General features: G+C 33.7%; 1 protein-coding gene and 1 non-coding gene across 2 annotated transcripts; both read right to left on the bottom strand.

Moving 5' to 3' along the window:
• Nucleotides 1-52: 52 nt before the first annotated feature.
• On the bottom strand, nucleotides 53-7,034 carry LOC132030172 (calcium and calcium/calmodulin-dependent serine/threonine-protein kinase-like). The gene is made up of 8 exons (XM_059419695.1): nucleotides 6,506-7,034; nucleotides 5,142-5,447; nucleotides 3,632-3,686; nucleotides 3,413-3,523; nucleotides 2,355-2,587; nucleotides 2,072-2,279; nucleotides 914-973; nucleotides 53-326 (listed from the first exon to the last, which is right to left on the bottom strand). The coding sequence occupies exons 1-8, from the start codon at nucleotides 6,907-6,909 to the stop codon at nucleotides 150-152; spliced, it is 1,554 nt and encodes a 517-aa protein (XP_059275678.1). The 5' UTR covers nucleotides 6,910-7,034; the 3' UTR covers nucleotides 53-149.
• LOC132032247 (small nucleolar RNA Z279/snoR105/snoR108) lies at nucleotides 1,473-1,579 on the bottom strand. The gene has a single exon (XR_009408393.1). It is a non-coding gene; the product is annotated as a small nucleolar RNA Z279/snoR105/snoR108 (small nucleolar RNA).
• Nucleotides 7,035-15,562: the final 8,528 nt, after the last annotated feature.

Raw genomic sequence — 15,562 nt, 5'->3', positions numbered from 1 at the left:
AATCACTGTCATAGATAGAGATTTATTAATATCATTAGTGTACTACAAACTATCTCAAGAATAATAAATCACTGTCATAGATAGTTAAGAGATTTATTAATATAATTAATGTACTACAAATTAAAAGAGGAATAATTTTAATAAAGGAATTAATTGGGACGAAGTGAGGAGAGTACAACATCTTGAAGGGAACTATCTCTTTGCATAGCAGCTTTGAACTCATCAAAAGTGACTTTGCCATCACTATTAGCATCCATTAAATCAAATATCTCATCAAGTTTTCCAGGTTCTGTTATATCCATTGGAAGGCAATCTTCAGGAAGTGCCTACAATTTTTCATCAAATAAATAAATAATTCTATTTCTGGAGATATGAACAAAACAGAAAAAAGATTACTCGCTATGTCCTCTTCTCTATAGAAAGGGTTTGGAGTACACGGATCAAAAGCTCAAAACATTCAATGTTCTAATTTTTCAATGTAAATTCTGGTATATTCATCAATTTTTTTTTTTTTGAAATAAATATGCATACTTGAATATTACGTGAAAAGCAGTACTATAATTTATCACAGTTAATAAATTCAAAAAAAAGAAAAAAAAAAGAAGAGAAAATCATAACAAAAATATTGTTTTGAGTCCTATTTAGTAATAGGGTCACATAAAATGAGGTCGGTACTATAAATGGTGACTAGAGATGTTGTCGTAACAATTTTCACAATGTCAGAGCAAGATATACTTTTTGGCGATACTATGCCATATGTATTGATAATATACCTTAAAATTAATATTGATTTGAAATTTAGCAAATAAATGAATTACTGGATTCTTTTTATAGTTATTAATAACATAGACAGATCAGTAGTTTCCATTATCATTATCTATTTCCACAAATAAGAAGGAAATAAAATCATTACTCTCAACATGGATGCAACTTCTTCCTTGCTAATACAGCCTGACCGATCAGTATCATACATCTGATTACCAAAAAGTATCAACGTTAACATCTAAATTGTATAAAACAAAAAAATAAAACAAACAAAAAGTTTAAGATTAAACTATACTACTAATTTTTAGGCTATATTGCAAATCTCTAAGTAAATGAAATACATATTGACAAGTTAAAAAGGCCATGTTGGGCTATTAACGATTCAAGCAAACAAAAAAAGTAAAAAAGTTATGGTTTCCCTTGTTTTCGTTAAAAACCATATACACTTCTCCAATTCTACCATTTGGCTTCCCTTGTTTTGTTAAAAAAGTTAAAATTAAGAACTAAAAAAGTCAAAATAAGAGAAAGTAAAATTGGAAGAAGAAGAAAAAAGAGAAATCATAACAGAACAAAAACAAAAAGTTAAAACAAGCATAGTGAACAAAACGTCATAAATCAGAAAACTTTAAACTAGACTTAAAACTGGGGGTTTTGGGGGGATGGGGTGTGGGGTTGTTGATTTGGTGTATAAGTTCATTCAAACAGTAGGGATCAGATTGGTAATAATGAGAGCGCCCAAATTGTCGTAACCAGGCTGGGCCTGGACGCACTTCTGGCAGATCTAATAGCCAGCAATGACCACTCATCATATCCCATTAAAACTTGCCTGAAGGATCATAGTTTTGAAAGCCCACTGCCTTCATTATTTATTCTACCCACTAACCCCATAACTCTCTTCATTCTCCAATGTGGGATGTTTACTTCCAATTTTTTATTGCATAACTCACCTTGTCGTGGGGTTTAAACCTCCAAAGGCTAGTCGGATGATATATTTAGAAGTCCTAGATTCACCATTTTGAGTACCTAAAGAAGATTTCAAGCCAACAATTTTTTATTTTTGTTTCATTGATTCTTAGCTACCTCATAATACTTTTGTGGAACTTCAGCCTCTTGTACATAGTCCATCATATGGTGGTTGTGAAATGACAATACGTAGCTTTGTAAATAAACTATTGCTTGTTTTATTTGAAATACTACTCCTCAAACCAATTTTTGCAAGTGAAGTCTTGCGGAAATTATAATGCAGGAAATTTAAGTTACTCATATTCATATTTCAGTTTTTGTTTCAAAGACGAAATGTAGGTACCTGAAAACAAAGACGAAGTGCATCATCCCCTTGGGAATACTTGAGGCTTGAAAAACCACCTATTATCTCTCTCATATCCACCGTTCCATCACGGTTGTTGTCAAATAGATCAAATATCCTCCCTGCTAAAGGCACTAAAGATGTCATTTCCATAGCTTTGAGGACCTCCTCGAATTCCACCAATGTTGCATTTTCTCCATTTTTGCATCTGCCCAAATCACAAACATAAGTAGTACTACTCCACATTTTCATTTCATTAATTAATGTACCATGTGGAGCTTACATTTTCTTGAAAATGTGGCTGAGGTTTTCGAGTTCGTCAGGCTTGAGGTCATAGGAACCAACAATTTTTTTCAATTTCTTAGTTCTCAAAGAAAAGCTGCTGCTCAACACACTGGCCATGGCTGCTGCTCGAAACTTGCGGCGAGCATTGAAGCTTTGGAGACGGGAAACAATCTCGGCATCCATCTCTTCTTCCTTTGCTAATTCTCCCCTCACCCATGGATGTTCTACTATCTACAACAAATATACAATATATACATGATGGAAAATTAAAGTTTCTATGAGTCCAACACGTGATTTTTAGCTTCTCATGATTGAATTGTTGGGCGTACTTAATTATGATTTTCAATACTGTCACGTTACATTCGAACCTGATTTTTCTTTTACGTGGACCAAGCACGCGGAAGTTCTTTTTTATAATTGGTGACTGTGAAACTTGAAGTTATGATTTTTGTTGCTATATATGATATCATGTTGGATTGTATGACCTGCCAATCTAAAGGTCCGAGCTTTAAAAAGAATGCTCGTTTATTTACTTAATTATATATTCAACACGCTCCTCTGGATTTGATTTTTTTATCGGTCAAACATGTGGAGGTTTTTTTTATTTATTTTTATTTTTATAAGGAGTGCTAGTGAAAGTTGGAATCATATATGTAGGTATTTCTTCCATACCAATTTATGGGCGCGATATTTATTTTAGGGAGGTTAATGAAGGAAAAGTAAAAATGTTATATTGCATATAAATGAAAGGTCATGAGTTCAAAAAGATACTTACCGTTCTTATGAAATTTCTGAATTCAATTTAAAAAAATTCACTATAAAGTTTCCTACAAAGTTGGACCCAATTTTGTGACAATCAAAAATAAGAAAAATAGGACAGTTAAATTGGCACACATAGACTATCGTTGTTGTTGTTACGATTTTCACCGATTATTCTAAGAAATACATTTTCAAGTTGGATTATTTAATACCCTTATTAGAAGTGAATTGTGATCGTTTCACTAGAAAATAGGACAAAAAATATTTAATTTATTAAGTAAGAAAAAGGAGCAAAACCTCTTGAGCAGTAGGTCTCATGTTAGGATCAACTTTCAAAAGACTGGAAATTAGTTGTTTCGCTGATGAAGATATGTTCTTCCATGTTTTCTCGTCAAAGCTGAACTGGCCCTACATGAAATTGATTTACTTTTAATTAGAAAGAAAAAAGAGATAATTTTATTATGAATTGATTAATCAGAGAAAGATTATGTGAAAATAGTAGGGAGGCTGACTTACATTTAATATCATTTGTTGCTTTTGCCGATTGGACGGCGCGAAGAAAGGTGGGTACCTGAAGTTTTATGGGACATTATAATAAAGCATCAGCTTATGTGCAATAATATTTATATCACATGTCCATAATTTTCCCTTAAATTTTTAAAAGATGAGTAGAAGAAATTAGTTTTTTTTCTTTTTTTACTTAAAGCCCTCAGGTGCTTAATTCATTAATTCCTTCAGCGAAAATCGTAAAAAAAAACATTTATTTTAGGGCGAAATTGTTTCAAAGTCAACAAATCACTTGGGTTCGACTTCGACATAACATAGAACCATAAAAAGTTTTATTAAATAAATATATAAGCTGGCTGCTCCTAATATAGTCCTTACTGGGGAAGGTATGAGCTGGGTTCCGTCATAATTATATAATGTATATATGTTAAGCAATATATAAAATTATGTTATGTTAAGCAATATATAAAATTATGTAATGTATATATCTCAGCAATATAATAATATTATGTACCTTCCAATAATTGATGTGGTTACTTAGTACCAATGAGGTCTATCCAAACTAATCTTCAAACTAAGAACCTTGACATCACTTCATACTTCAAGAATTTCACTTCGTGAAAGCTCTTCATATTTGTCACTGGACATTAATTTTGTTAAAACGTAACACCCTTTTGAAAGTAAACTATACTAAGTTTTTATACCAATTTTCTTAATATGTTTCTGACATATCTTGGAACAGCAAATAAATTATTCTCAGCTTCCTTTTGAGTAGTTCATAAGTCTCTAAAATATTATTGTCCAAACAAGATGTTCATGTGCGCCTAATTTTACCATCACTATTCAGTCTGACTCTACTAAAGTACAAAGTGAGAGACAATATAAGAATTAAGATGTAGGAAGAGTGCTTCCCTTATTTGTGACTACTAATCTTGTAATTTACTTTTTATCTAGTTTTTGGTTAGTTTCTTTTCATGTAGCTATATCAATTTTTTTTTTTTTTTAAATGTTTTTATTACATGGGGGTAGGGGAAGGGAAAATGGGAAAGGGGGTTACAATGTGGGGACAAGGTGAGAGTTCAGTTAGCCAACCAACTGAGCTATTAAATCCCTATGTATGTGTGCCTGGAAGAAAAATTAAGGGCTAAAAAACTAAAATCACTTATAAATTAAATAAAAACTTTTGTGCATCGATCCGATGATGAAACTCTAGCCTGACCTAATAGTTCTGTCTATAAAGTCAAACTTAATTTGATATCGTATCAACTAGCTAATTTATAAGTACCTCTAAACTCGATAAAGAAATTCATTCCCACAGTTTACTCTTGATATTTGTAGATGTCACATGAAGTCTAGTTTATTTGGAGGAACTTTTATTTTGGCTACCAAAGATATCCAAAAGTTTAACGATCTTTTTATTCTATTAGGTCACCCTAAAGATATCCACGGGTAACTTTCATAAAAGTGTAATTTATAATTTTGAAAATAAGTTAGGTTACAGAAAATTAAGCACACTAACCCGGAGAGAAGAATGTAAAGGATCACACCAAGTGCCCAAATATCAGTCTTGGTGGTGATTTTTCCCCTTGAAAGTGCTTCTGGTGAAACATAATCTATTGAACCAAACAAACCAACCACTGGATTTGCAAAATCCTCGAATGAGCTGAGCCCAAAGTCCATTATCTTCAATGGTGAATTTTCATTCTCGTTCAAGAACAGACAGTTCTCTGGTTTCAAGTCCCTATGAACTATACTTGCCCCATGTAGTGCCTCAAGTCCTTTAGCTATTTGTCTCACCACGGCAGCAGCCCCGGCCTCGTTATACCTGTTAGAAAATTAAAATTGTTAGAGAAAGAAGGATAAAAGACATGATATTAAAAACAGAATCAATGCTTGTGGCATTCAAAACATTTTCTCAAAAATTTGATGGTTTGATCTTAGTGTTGAGTTTTCAACGTCAGCTATTAAGGGATGGGAAGCTATCTTTATATAATTTCGGGTAGAATTTGTCTTTGATTGAGATTGCGCTTGAAAAGATGTTAGGTCGGTTCCTCATGTGCCTAAAAAGCCGAGGCAATCTCGTTTGACGCCAATTCAATATTTTCCTACTCAATCTTATTTACAGAAATAGCACATTATCAAAGGGGAGTGGGGTTGAACTGGGCCAAGGTCAATTTTTTTAATTATGGCATCATAGTTATGCTCATCCAAATTCTTGTTTATCGATGTTATGCACCATATTATGTTGTCCACTTTTCAATTGACGGGTCTGGGCTTGCGAGGGAGTGTTGAGTTACCCACATTGACTATTAAGAGACTAGAAGGTCTCTTTATGTGAGTTTAGACGATTTTCACCTCTTAAACTTGATTTTGAGGTTGAGCTAGACTCAATATCCATTTTCTTCGTCAATTATAAATAGGTAATACGTACAATAACATTGGGCCTTTCTATGAAACAAACATGTCTATATTACTCCATATGTTTCATTTTTATTTTTATGTGACATATATAAAGGTCAAAATTAACATGAATTATACGAATGAGATATTTCTGCTCTCCGTTAACGGTTGGGGTCATTCGTACCTCTGTTGTTACTAAAATATCATAATACTGCCTTTCTTACTAAGGGGGGTAATAGTGTACCATTTTCATGTAGTTCAAGAGCAATTTTAACGCCTTGCTTAAAAATGATATAATTTTATATAAGTAGAATCAATTCAACTTTAGATTTTCTATTTTGATGGCATTATTATATTCTTATTTATAGTCACAGAACTTCTATGTCATGTATAAAATCACAAATTTCAAAAGAAAAAAACATCATAAACTTTATGTTCAGTCAAACACTAGAATAAAAAAAGACGGTAAGAATTTAGGAATACCTTGCTTGCCCAACAATCCGATCAAAGAGCTCCCCACCAGAGCAAAGCTCCAAGATGAGATGAACCCCAAAAGAATCCTCACAAACATCGTACAAATGGATGACATTTGGATGAGGAGAAACATCTTCCACGATCTTCCTCATGACTAACAGCTCATTTGTCAGCAAAGTTTCTGATATCAAAGCTGTCTCCTGTGGTACTCTCGAGTTATTATTAAGAGTCCTATTTTCTTTCTTCTCCGGTGGTGATGGCGGCCCGAATCGCCTGAGAGTCTTGATGGCAACAACTTCATGTGTTGTTCTACTTGTTCCTCTCCTCACTACTGAGAACCCTCCTCTTCCAAGTATGTCTGTCACTTCATATTCATCACATAGACTTATTCTTCTATCTTCCTTTTGTCCCATGAAAAAAGTCTTAGTTGGGTTAAACAAGAAAGAGAGAAATTTAGTTGAGTTTGATTATGAAACAGATTAATGATGAGTTTTATAATTAAGGGCTTAGATATTATTATTATTATTCTTAATTAATAGAGTAGTTTGTCTTATTTTTTGTTGGCCGGGCGGGTCGGTCATGAATGAAATGTTATTAGCAAATGGCAACAAAGGGGAGAAGCTAACAAGATGAGACAATTGACTTAGTCAAAACTAATACTGCTAATTCTTTCAGATTAGGTTCATTAATTCCCTTTGTTCCTTTTTTTCTTCACTGTTCGTATTGGAGCTCGACTAAATTCGAATTTATGTTGCCTTAGGGTAAAGTGTTCCCTAACAAAAGCAACTATATTCGGTGCTCAAATATGAAACCTGTTATAATTAAAAATGAAAGGTTACTGACCATTCGATCACACTGTTATTTATTCCTGAGTCATATAGATAGGCTTGTACAAATTTTCTTGTTTTTTAATTACGCATAATTTAATTTACCTTTATTTTGGTCTCTACTTAGTTGGTTTATCTAGCTTCAATTTGTACGCTAATAGATGAAATGCACTCATCTCCTTCCTTTCGCACTCTTCTTGTATAAATATTAGTAAATCAATAAGTCGATATATATTATAAATAAATAAAATCCTAGCAAAAGAATGTCAATTTTAAATAGACGAATATGTAGTACACTACATGAAGGAAATAAAAATACCCAAAGGAATAATATAAGCACACGTGAAAGACTCAACAATGGCTATATAGAAGAATTTTATCAAACTAAAGAGAGAAGGTAGGAAGCTTTATTTAATAACTCAAAACTCTTGAATCTCAAATTAAAATATGTGACATAACATCCATATTTATAATACTAGAAATCAAAATAGACTAGGATAAGAAAAACCTATTCCAATATGGATTTGATAAATAAATCCTAACTAGACATGAATTAAATAAACTAAATCCTAAACAACTTAGGTTTTCCACTCTTGGTTTATTTCCTACATAGCCTCCCTTAAACCAAGATCTTCAAACTTGACCATGCCTAGCATCATCTTCAACTTTATGAACAACTCCAATTTTAGTGGCTTTGTGAAAACATCAGCACTTGTTCTTCGGTCTTGCAATAATCAACAACTATCTCCTTATCTTGAACCAAATCACGAATGAAATGATATTTAATGTCAATGTGTTTGCTGCGGCCATGAAAAACTGGATTCTTTGTTAACTCAATCGCAGACTTGCTATCACAAAATATTTTTGTAGGACTATCTTGCTTGTGTTGAAGAAATCCAAGCATCCTTCTCAGCCATAATGCTTGTGTAGCACTACTTGTTGCAGTCATGTACTCTGCTTCAACTGTTGACAAAGCAACAACTTGTTGCTTTTTTGAAGACCGAGAAAATACACCAGACCCCAAATAAAATGCATATCCAGAAGTACTTTTTCTTTGCATCATATCACCCCCAATCAATATTCTCGTAAATCCAACGAGACTACTATCATTAGTCTTTGAATAAAATATGCCATCAGATTGCATACCTTGAATATATCTCAAAATTCTCTTAGCTACTTGCAAGTGTGATTGACGAGGCGACTCCATAAATCTGCTAATTAATCCAACTCTATGAGTAATGTCAGGTCTTGTAGAAGTCAAGTACCCTAGACTCCCTACCAATTTTCTAAAATATGTAGCATCAACAAAATCACCAATTCCATTTTTAGTCAACTTCAATTTTTCTTCAACAGGGGCCAGAAGTGGCTTGGCTTTGTCCATATTAAATCTTTTCAAAATATCACCAAAGATATTTTTTCGAGAGATAAAAATTAATCCACCTTCCACCGAGAGAAACTTCAATGCCGAGGAAATAAGACATTAGTCCCAAATCAGTCATCTCAAACTGTCTAATCATGGCCTCCCTAAATTCATAAATTAGTTTGGAATTATTGCCAGTAAATATTAAGTCATCCACGTATAAACACACGATGAGAATGTCTCCATCAGAATTGAATTTGATGTATAGTGTATGCTCATAAGGACATCTATGAAAAACATGTCCAATAAAATAAGAATCAATACAAGTATACCAAGCTCTAGGAGCTTGTTTCAACCCATATAACGCCTTCTTCAACTTGTAAACTTTATTTTCTTGACCCTTTGTGACATACCCCGTAGGCTGCTCAACATACACTTCTTCCTCAAGAACACCATTCAAGAAGGCAGATTTCACATCCATTTGATAAATTTTCCAACAATTATTGGCAGCAAGAGAAATAATCATACGAATTGTATCAAGTCTTGCAACAGGTGAAAATACCTCAAAATAATCAATACCTGCTTTTTGCATGTATCCTTTAACAACTAATCTTGCCTTAAAGCGATCAACTTCTCCAGTTGATTTGCATTTGATCTTGTATACCCACTTGACTCCAATTGGCCTTTTCAAAGGTGGTACACTTGTCAATTCCCATGTGTTATTTTTCTCAATAGCATGAATTTCTTCATTCATTGCATGTATCCAACAATCATCTTTCGTAGCTTCCTCAAAAGTAACTGGATCACAGTCTGCAAATAGAGCAAAATTCATAATATCTTCATCGGATAAGTCATTATCATTACCCACAACATAGTCTTGCAAACGGGCTGGTAAATGGTGATGTCTTTGCGGGCGATTGGATGTCTCTGTTTGAACAAAGTTGCTTAGTTGTTCCTCTTGATGTCTGCTAGAACTTCCTTCCTCAATGACTGGAATTATTAGTTGAGACGTGGAAGGTTTAGGATCCTTCTTTGACCAATCCCAGACACTCTGCTCATCAAAGGTAACATCTCTGCTAATAATTATTTTTCCTGTATCTGGATTAAATAATTTGTAACCCTTTGTCTCATGACTGTAGCCAATAAAAATACACTTTTCTGCCTTACCATCCAATTTCTTTCTCAAAACATGAGGGACATGAGCATAAGCAAGACAACCAAATACTTTTAGATGAGAAATACTTGGTTTCTTACCTGTCCAAACTTCTTGTGGAGTTTTCCCAAAATTAGATCGAGTAGGACACCTATTTAGAACATAAATTGCACAGGAAACAGCTTCTGCCCAAAAATCTTTAGGAATATTTTTGGAATGCATCATAGATCTCACCATATCCATCACTGTTCTATTTTTCCTTTCAAAACACCATTTTGTTGAGGAGTATATCTAGTCGTCAATTGATACTTAATACCATACTTCTTCAAATAATTATCACACACAAGAAACTCGCCCTATCACTTCTCAATGTCTTAATAAAATATCCACTTTGCTTCTACACATAAGCCTTGAAGCTCTTAAAAACTTCACATGCATCATATTTATTTTTCGAAAATATACCCAAGTCTTTCTACGAAATCATCGATGAAAGTAATAAAATACTTACTACCTCCATTAGAAGGAACTTCAACTGAGCACAAGTCTGAGTGGATTAACTCCAATGGTGCATTCGCCCTCCAAGCTTTGCCTTTTTCAAAAGGTTCTCTGTACTTCTTTCCCAAAATACAAGACTCACACCTTCTGTCAGGAAAATCAATAGAAGGCAAACCATCAACCAAATTCTTTCTTGCAAGAAAATTCAAACTCCCAAAATTCAGATGCCCAAAGCGTAGATGCCACAGCCAAGTATCATCACAATTCACAGAACTAAAGCAAGGTAAATCACCACGATTGAGATAAAGAGTCCATAAACGACTATTATTCGTCTTTATTCTTGCAATTAGTCCTATTTTATCATCACTGATAGTTCCCATTCCGTACTTAAAATGCAAATCATAACCTTTTTCTGTTAGTTGCCCCAAACTCAATAAATTGTGATAAAGACTCGGAACATAATATACCTCAGATATAAAATGAGAAGATCTATTTTTTGAAGTAATTGAAATTTTTCCCCTTCCAATAGCAGGCACCTTTGCATTATTGCCAAGTCTTACTATAGCTTTAAATGATTCATCCAGATCAACAAATAATTCCTTATTTCCAGACATATGATTGCTACAACCAGAATCAATAAACTATTCATTCCCTTTATTTTCTTCAGTCGCGAGCTAGAAAACAATAATGTCTCTTGTTTATCTCCATAATTTTCAGCCATCTTTGCATGTTCTTCCCTATTTCAGATTCATTGTACTAACAATCACGTTGATAATGTCCATATTTTCCACAATTATAACACTGAACCTTTGATTTATCACGTCTTTGAAAATTTTGATTACTCTATTGTTCCCTCCTGAAATTATTATCATTTCTCTGTTGATAGGAAAAATTGCCTCTACCACGGCCTCGATAATCACTTCTACCACCTCGTCCTCTACCTCTGAAATTGTGACCTCGTTGATTTGTTTCAGCCCGGTTTGATGTTTCTTCTTTTTCTTTAGGTTGATTCACCTTTGCTTGCAATGCCTCATCAAGCTTTTTGGTTGTTTGTTGATTCGGGACATCTCATATGTCACCGGTTCACCTTCTAAATCATCAAGTGTCAAAGTGCTAAGATCTTTGGTTGCCTCAAGAATCGTCTTCTTAGTGTGAAATTTTATACTCGGGGACCGCAATATTTTTCAAAACTTTAACTTGGTCTAATGCTTTTCCATTAGTCGTCATATCGTTGACAATATCAATAACTCTTGTAAAGAATTCTTTGATAGACTCGTAGGTTTCATTTGGGCCAACTCGTCTCGTCTTCTAAGCTCTTGCAATTTGACTTTTCTTACATCTGCGGAACCTCGATGTAAATTCACCAAAATTTTCCAAGCCTCCTTTGCCGACTCTGCATGTAAAAATTTATTGTACACATGCAATTTGACCTTGCTGTCAAGGTAGAAACGTGCCTTATAATCCAATTGTCTATTTTTCTCTAAATCTTTAGCTGCTTCACCGGTCAATGTTGTGCCTTCTGGGGTTTCCACGAATCCTGTATCAATAATGGACCATAGTCCAACGACATTGAAAAAATTCTTCATCTGTTGATACCAACTCTCAAAATTATTTTTGCCATCAAACACAAAAACGGGACAATTTGGTAAATAGGGAATATCCATATTCTTTTATATGTGTCGGATCTCACACGAGGCTTTGGTCGGATCTCACACAGGCTCTGATACCAATTTGAAGGAAATAAAAGTACCCAAAGGAATAATATAAGCACACGTGAAAGACTCAACAATGGCTATATAGAAGAATTTTATCAAACTAAAGAGATAAGGTAGGAAGCTTTACTTAGTAACTCAAAACTCTTGAATCTCACTACAATTAAAATATGTGACATAGCATCCCTATTTATAATACTAGAAACCAAAATAGACTAGGACAAGAAAAACTTATTCCAATATGGATTTGATAAATAAATCCTAACTAGACATGAATTAAATAAACTAAATCCTAAAAAACTTAGGTTCCCACTCTTAGTTTATTTCCTACACTATAGTTCAAAAAAGGTTAAACTACAAGTTTTTTCCCTCTTACTATGTTGATTGGAATCATAGATCGATCGAGAGACAAAACACTTCAAGGTTAAATTTTAAATATATAATTTATACCATGTGATACTGGTGTTGTATAACAAACCTTCCACAATCAAATGAATGACAATAAGTATGCCACGAGCAAGTAGCTTCGCTCTTGATCTTGAATACTTGAAGGAAAATGCTTGAGTACTTGAACATTCACATTTTGTAGAGAAATATGGCATTTCACCACGTATTCTCGTGTCTTTTCGTTATGACTTCAACTTCTCATGGTCCCAAATGAGATGTGACCGCTTCATATAGGTGTAGAGTAGTACTGCCTTCAAGAAAGGTTATTGGGCTTGCACCACAAGGGCGGGCTCATTCGGTAGAAAGAACTAAATGGGCTAGCCTAATGACATTGGGCTTTTATCTTAATCAATTTAATCAGATTTGAGCAAAGGGCAACTTACACAAATGACTACATTTTGGGGTTGTTTTTAGGCATAGCTACACTTTTGCTAATAATATTTCATAGCTACAGTAACGTGTATTCCAATTCGGCTGTATTTCGTTGCATTCCAATTCGGATTCCAATTCCAATTCAACTGTATTCGAATTCGGCTGTATTTACACTGTATTCAACTTATTATATTTAAATTCGGTTGTATTCAAACAACATAAATGAAAAAAATAGGGATATTCATCTGTATTCAAACTCATTGTATATATAAAAGAATTTGGATGTATTCAATTTAGCTGTATTCATTCATAACTACTTTTACATTGTATTCAACTTGTTTTATTTAAATTTGCTTGTATTCATACAACATAAATGCAAGAAAATACAAGGATATTCAGTTGTATTCATTCACTCTATCCATTTGTATACTAAAAAATCTCTCCTTCGAAATACCGGCGAAAAATACATAAAGAAACATTGTATTTTACACTAGAAAAAAATGAATACATTCAGCTCTGAGCTAAAAGAAATAAAATACACTCGGATTTGAAATACAAAAAATAAAAATAAAAATACACTTCAAATTCACTGTATTCATTTGTATGCAAAAAGATCTCACGAAATATAGGCCAAAAAACACAAAATACACTGTATGTATATAACAATACAATGTATCTTTCGGTCAGATCTGGGCCTTTCCAACCTATTCCTTTTCCGATCAGTGTGTGGCAGCGGCGGTTAGAACTCACCGGAGAAGATACAGAGGAAGACGATGACTCTGTCATTGATGAAGAAGACGATGTCGTACCCCTTCAAATCAACATAGATCCATACAAAAATCAAACGAGCTGTTAATCCAAAACCCTAGGGTTAGATTCGACGGCAACGGCGTTGGCAGCGGCTGTTAGACTCACCGGAGAAGATGGAGAGAGAGAGAGAGAGAGAGAGAGAGAGAGAGAGAGAGTTGTAGACGTTAGAAGAAGGAGAGAGTTGTGTATTTTACCTTAATAGTTAACATAAGTGTCATTAACATACAGCTTTTAGCTATGGGAAGTAATTAATACAAACTATAGCTACTAAATATAATTACTTACTACTAGCTTTCCACGCCATGTAGATTTTGGCAACTTACAGGAATAACTACATTTTAAGGACTATTAACAATTAGTAGCTACCTTTTATTAATTTACAATTCGTAGCTAGTTTATGGGAAATTCATTGTATTTGAATACACTGTTCAATTATATCCAACCTTATCTGATGTCACGTGTATTTGACTCTATTTGAATACATGCAACCTTAGTTACTCTAAATACATGTGTATTCAAAATGATTGTATTCCAGTGCATTTAAATACATGACGGAGATATGTATTTTATTGTATTTATATATTGATGTATTCTTTTTTTTTTTTATATATATATATATTTGGCTGTGTATAGATCGTTCAAACAACACATACAGTCAAATACATCTAGTTTTTCCAAAAATACAATCAGCCAAATACATTAAACTTATATTTACACTAAAAAATGAAGAATACACTCAAATACACTCAGATACAAGGATCAATCCCAACCTATTCTTCTTAGCCTAACAAATCCTATTCGAGATACCAAAAAGTTCCCTTACTAGACCTAACATCTGTCATCGCTTTCGTATACAAGGAGAAGAAGTCATGGATTCCGATCAAATTTTCTGTCAAATACAAAAAAATACACTAAAAAATGATGAATACATTGAAATACACTCAAATCTGATATACTAAAAGGAGAAGAAGCCATGGATTCCGGTCCAATCTCTGGTCAAATACAAAAAAATACACTAAGAAAAATGACGAATACACTCAGATCTGAGATTCCATGTTTGTTACGCAAAGATATCATGTTGTTACTTATGGACCGCAAATAAAGACCCAAAATCCGACTAAACATTCGGCCCCAATTTCAATTGCATTTCGGCGGTGAAGTTAACACCACATCCTCTGGACAATGAGTTTCCGGCGAAATCAAATTGTAAGCTCCTGAATTCTACTAAAACCCTAATTTGCATTCCTAATTTTCTGGATTTTATTTGAGTTTTTATTGTTGTTTATCTGAAACCTTATAGTTATAGGATATAGAATAGTAAGGTTATAAAAAATGAAGTAATTACGAGGTGGTCACTATTTCAATCAATCACCTATAGCACAAAATTATGCCTCCACTACTTTTATTCGAACCTGACAAGATCTGGCCGGAGAGGCACCAGAGAGAGGGAAAGGTATTTGGCTGGAGAGAGGGAAGATGTTTGGCTGGAGAGAGGAACGGAGAGAGAGGCGAGGGAGAAGAGAGGAATGATGGAGAAATACAAGCGATAAACCTAATGTATTTTGGTATAGTTATGAATGGTAATTTACAAATCACTGTAGCTACTAAATATAAATAAATTAAAAGATAGTTATTATCAATAATTACCTCTTAGAGATAGTTATGCCAAGTAATTATTCCTTAAATAATTAATCCATTATTTGGACTAATATATATCTGATTTAGGACAAAATTCAAACCTTTTGTGGATTAAATAAAATCCGATAAGATAGATATGCTTGCGCTCGTACTGGAGCACATTGCGCAAATCATGGCTAAATTTTAACAAGTGGTTCAAAAATTCACCATTCGGACTAATTTTTGCACAATGGCCAACCCATCGATCGTTGG

This window comes from Lycium ferocissimum, chromosome 9, assembly GCF_029784015.1.
Source record: "Lycium ferocissimum isolate CSIRO_LF1 chromosome 9, AGI_CSIRO_Lferr_CH_V1, whole genome shotgun sequence".
Lineage (NCBI taxonomy): Eukaryota > Viridiplantae > Streptophyta > Magnoliopsida > Solanales > Solanaceae > Lycium > Lycium ferocissimum.
Note: the sequence above shows the minus strand (reverse complement) of the source record. Positions and strands in the feature narration are given on the sequence as shown.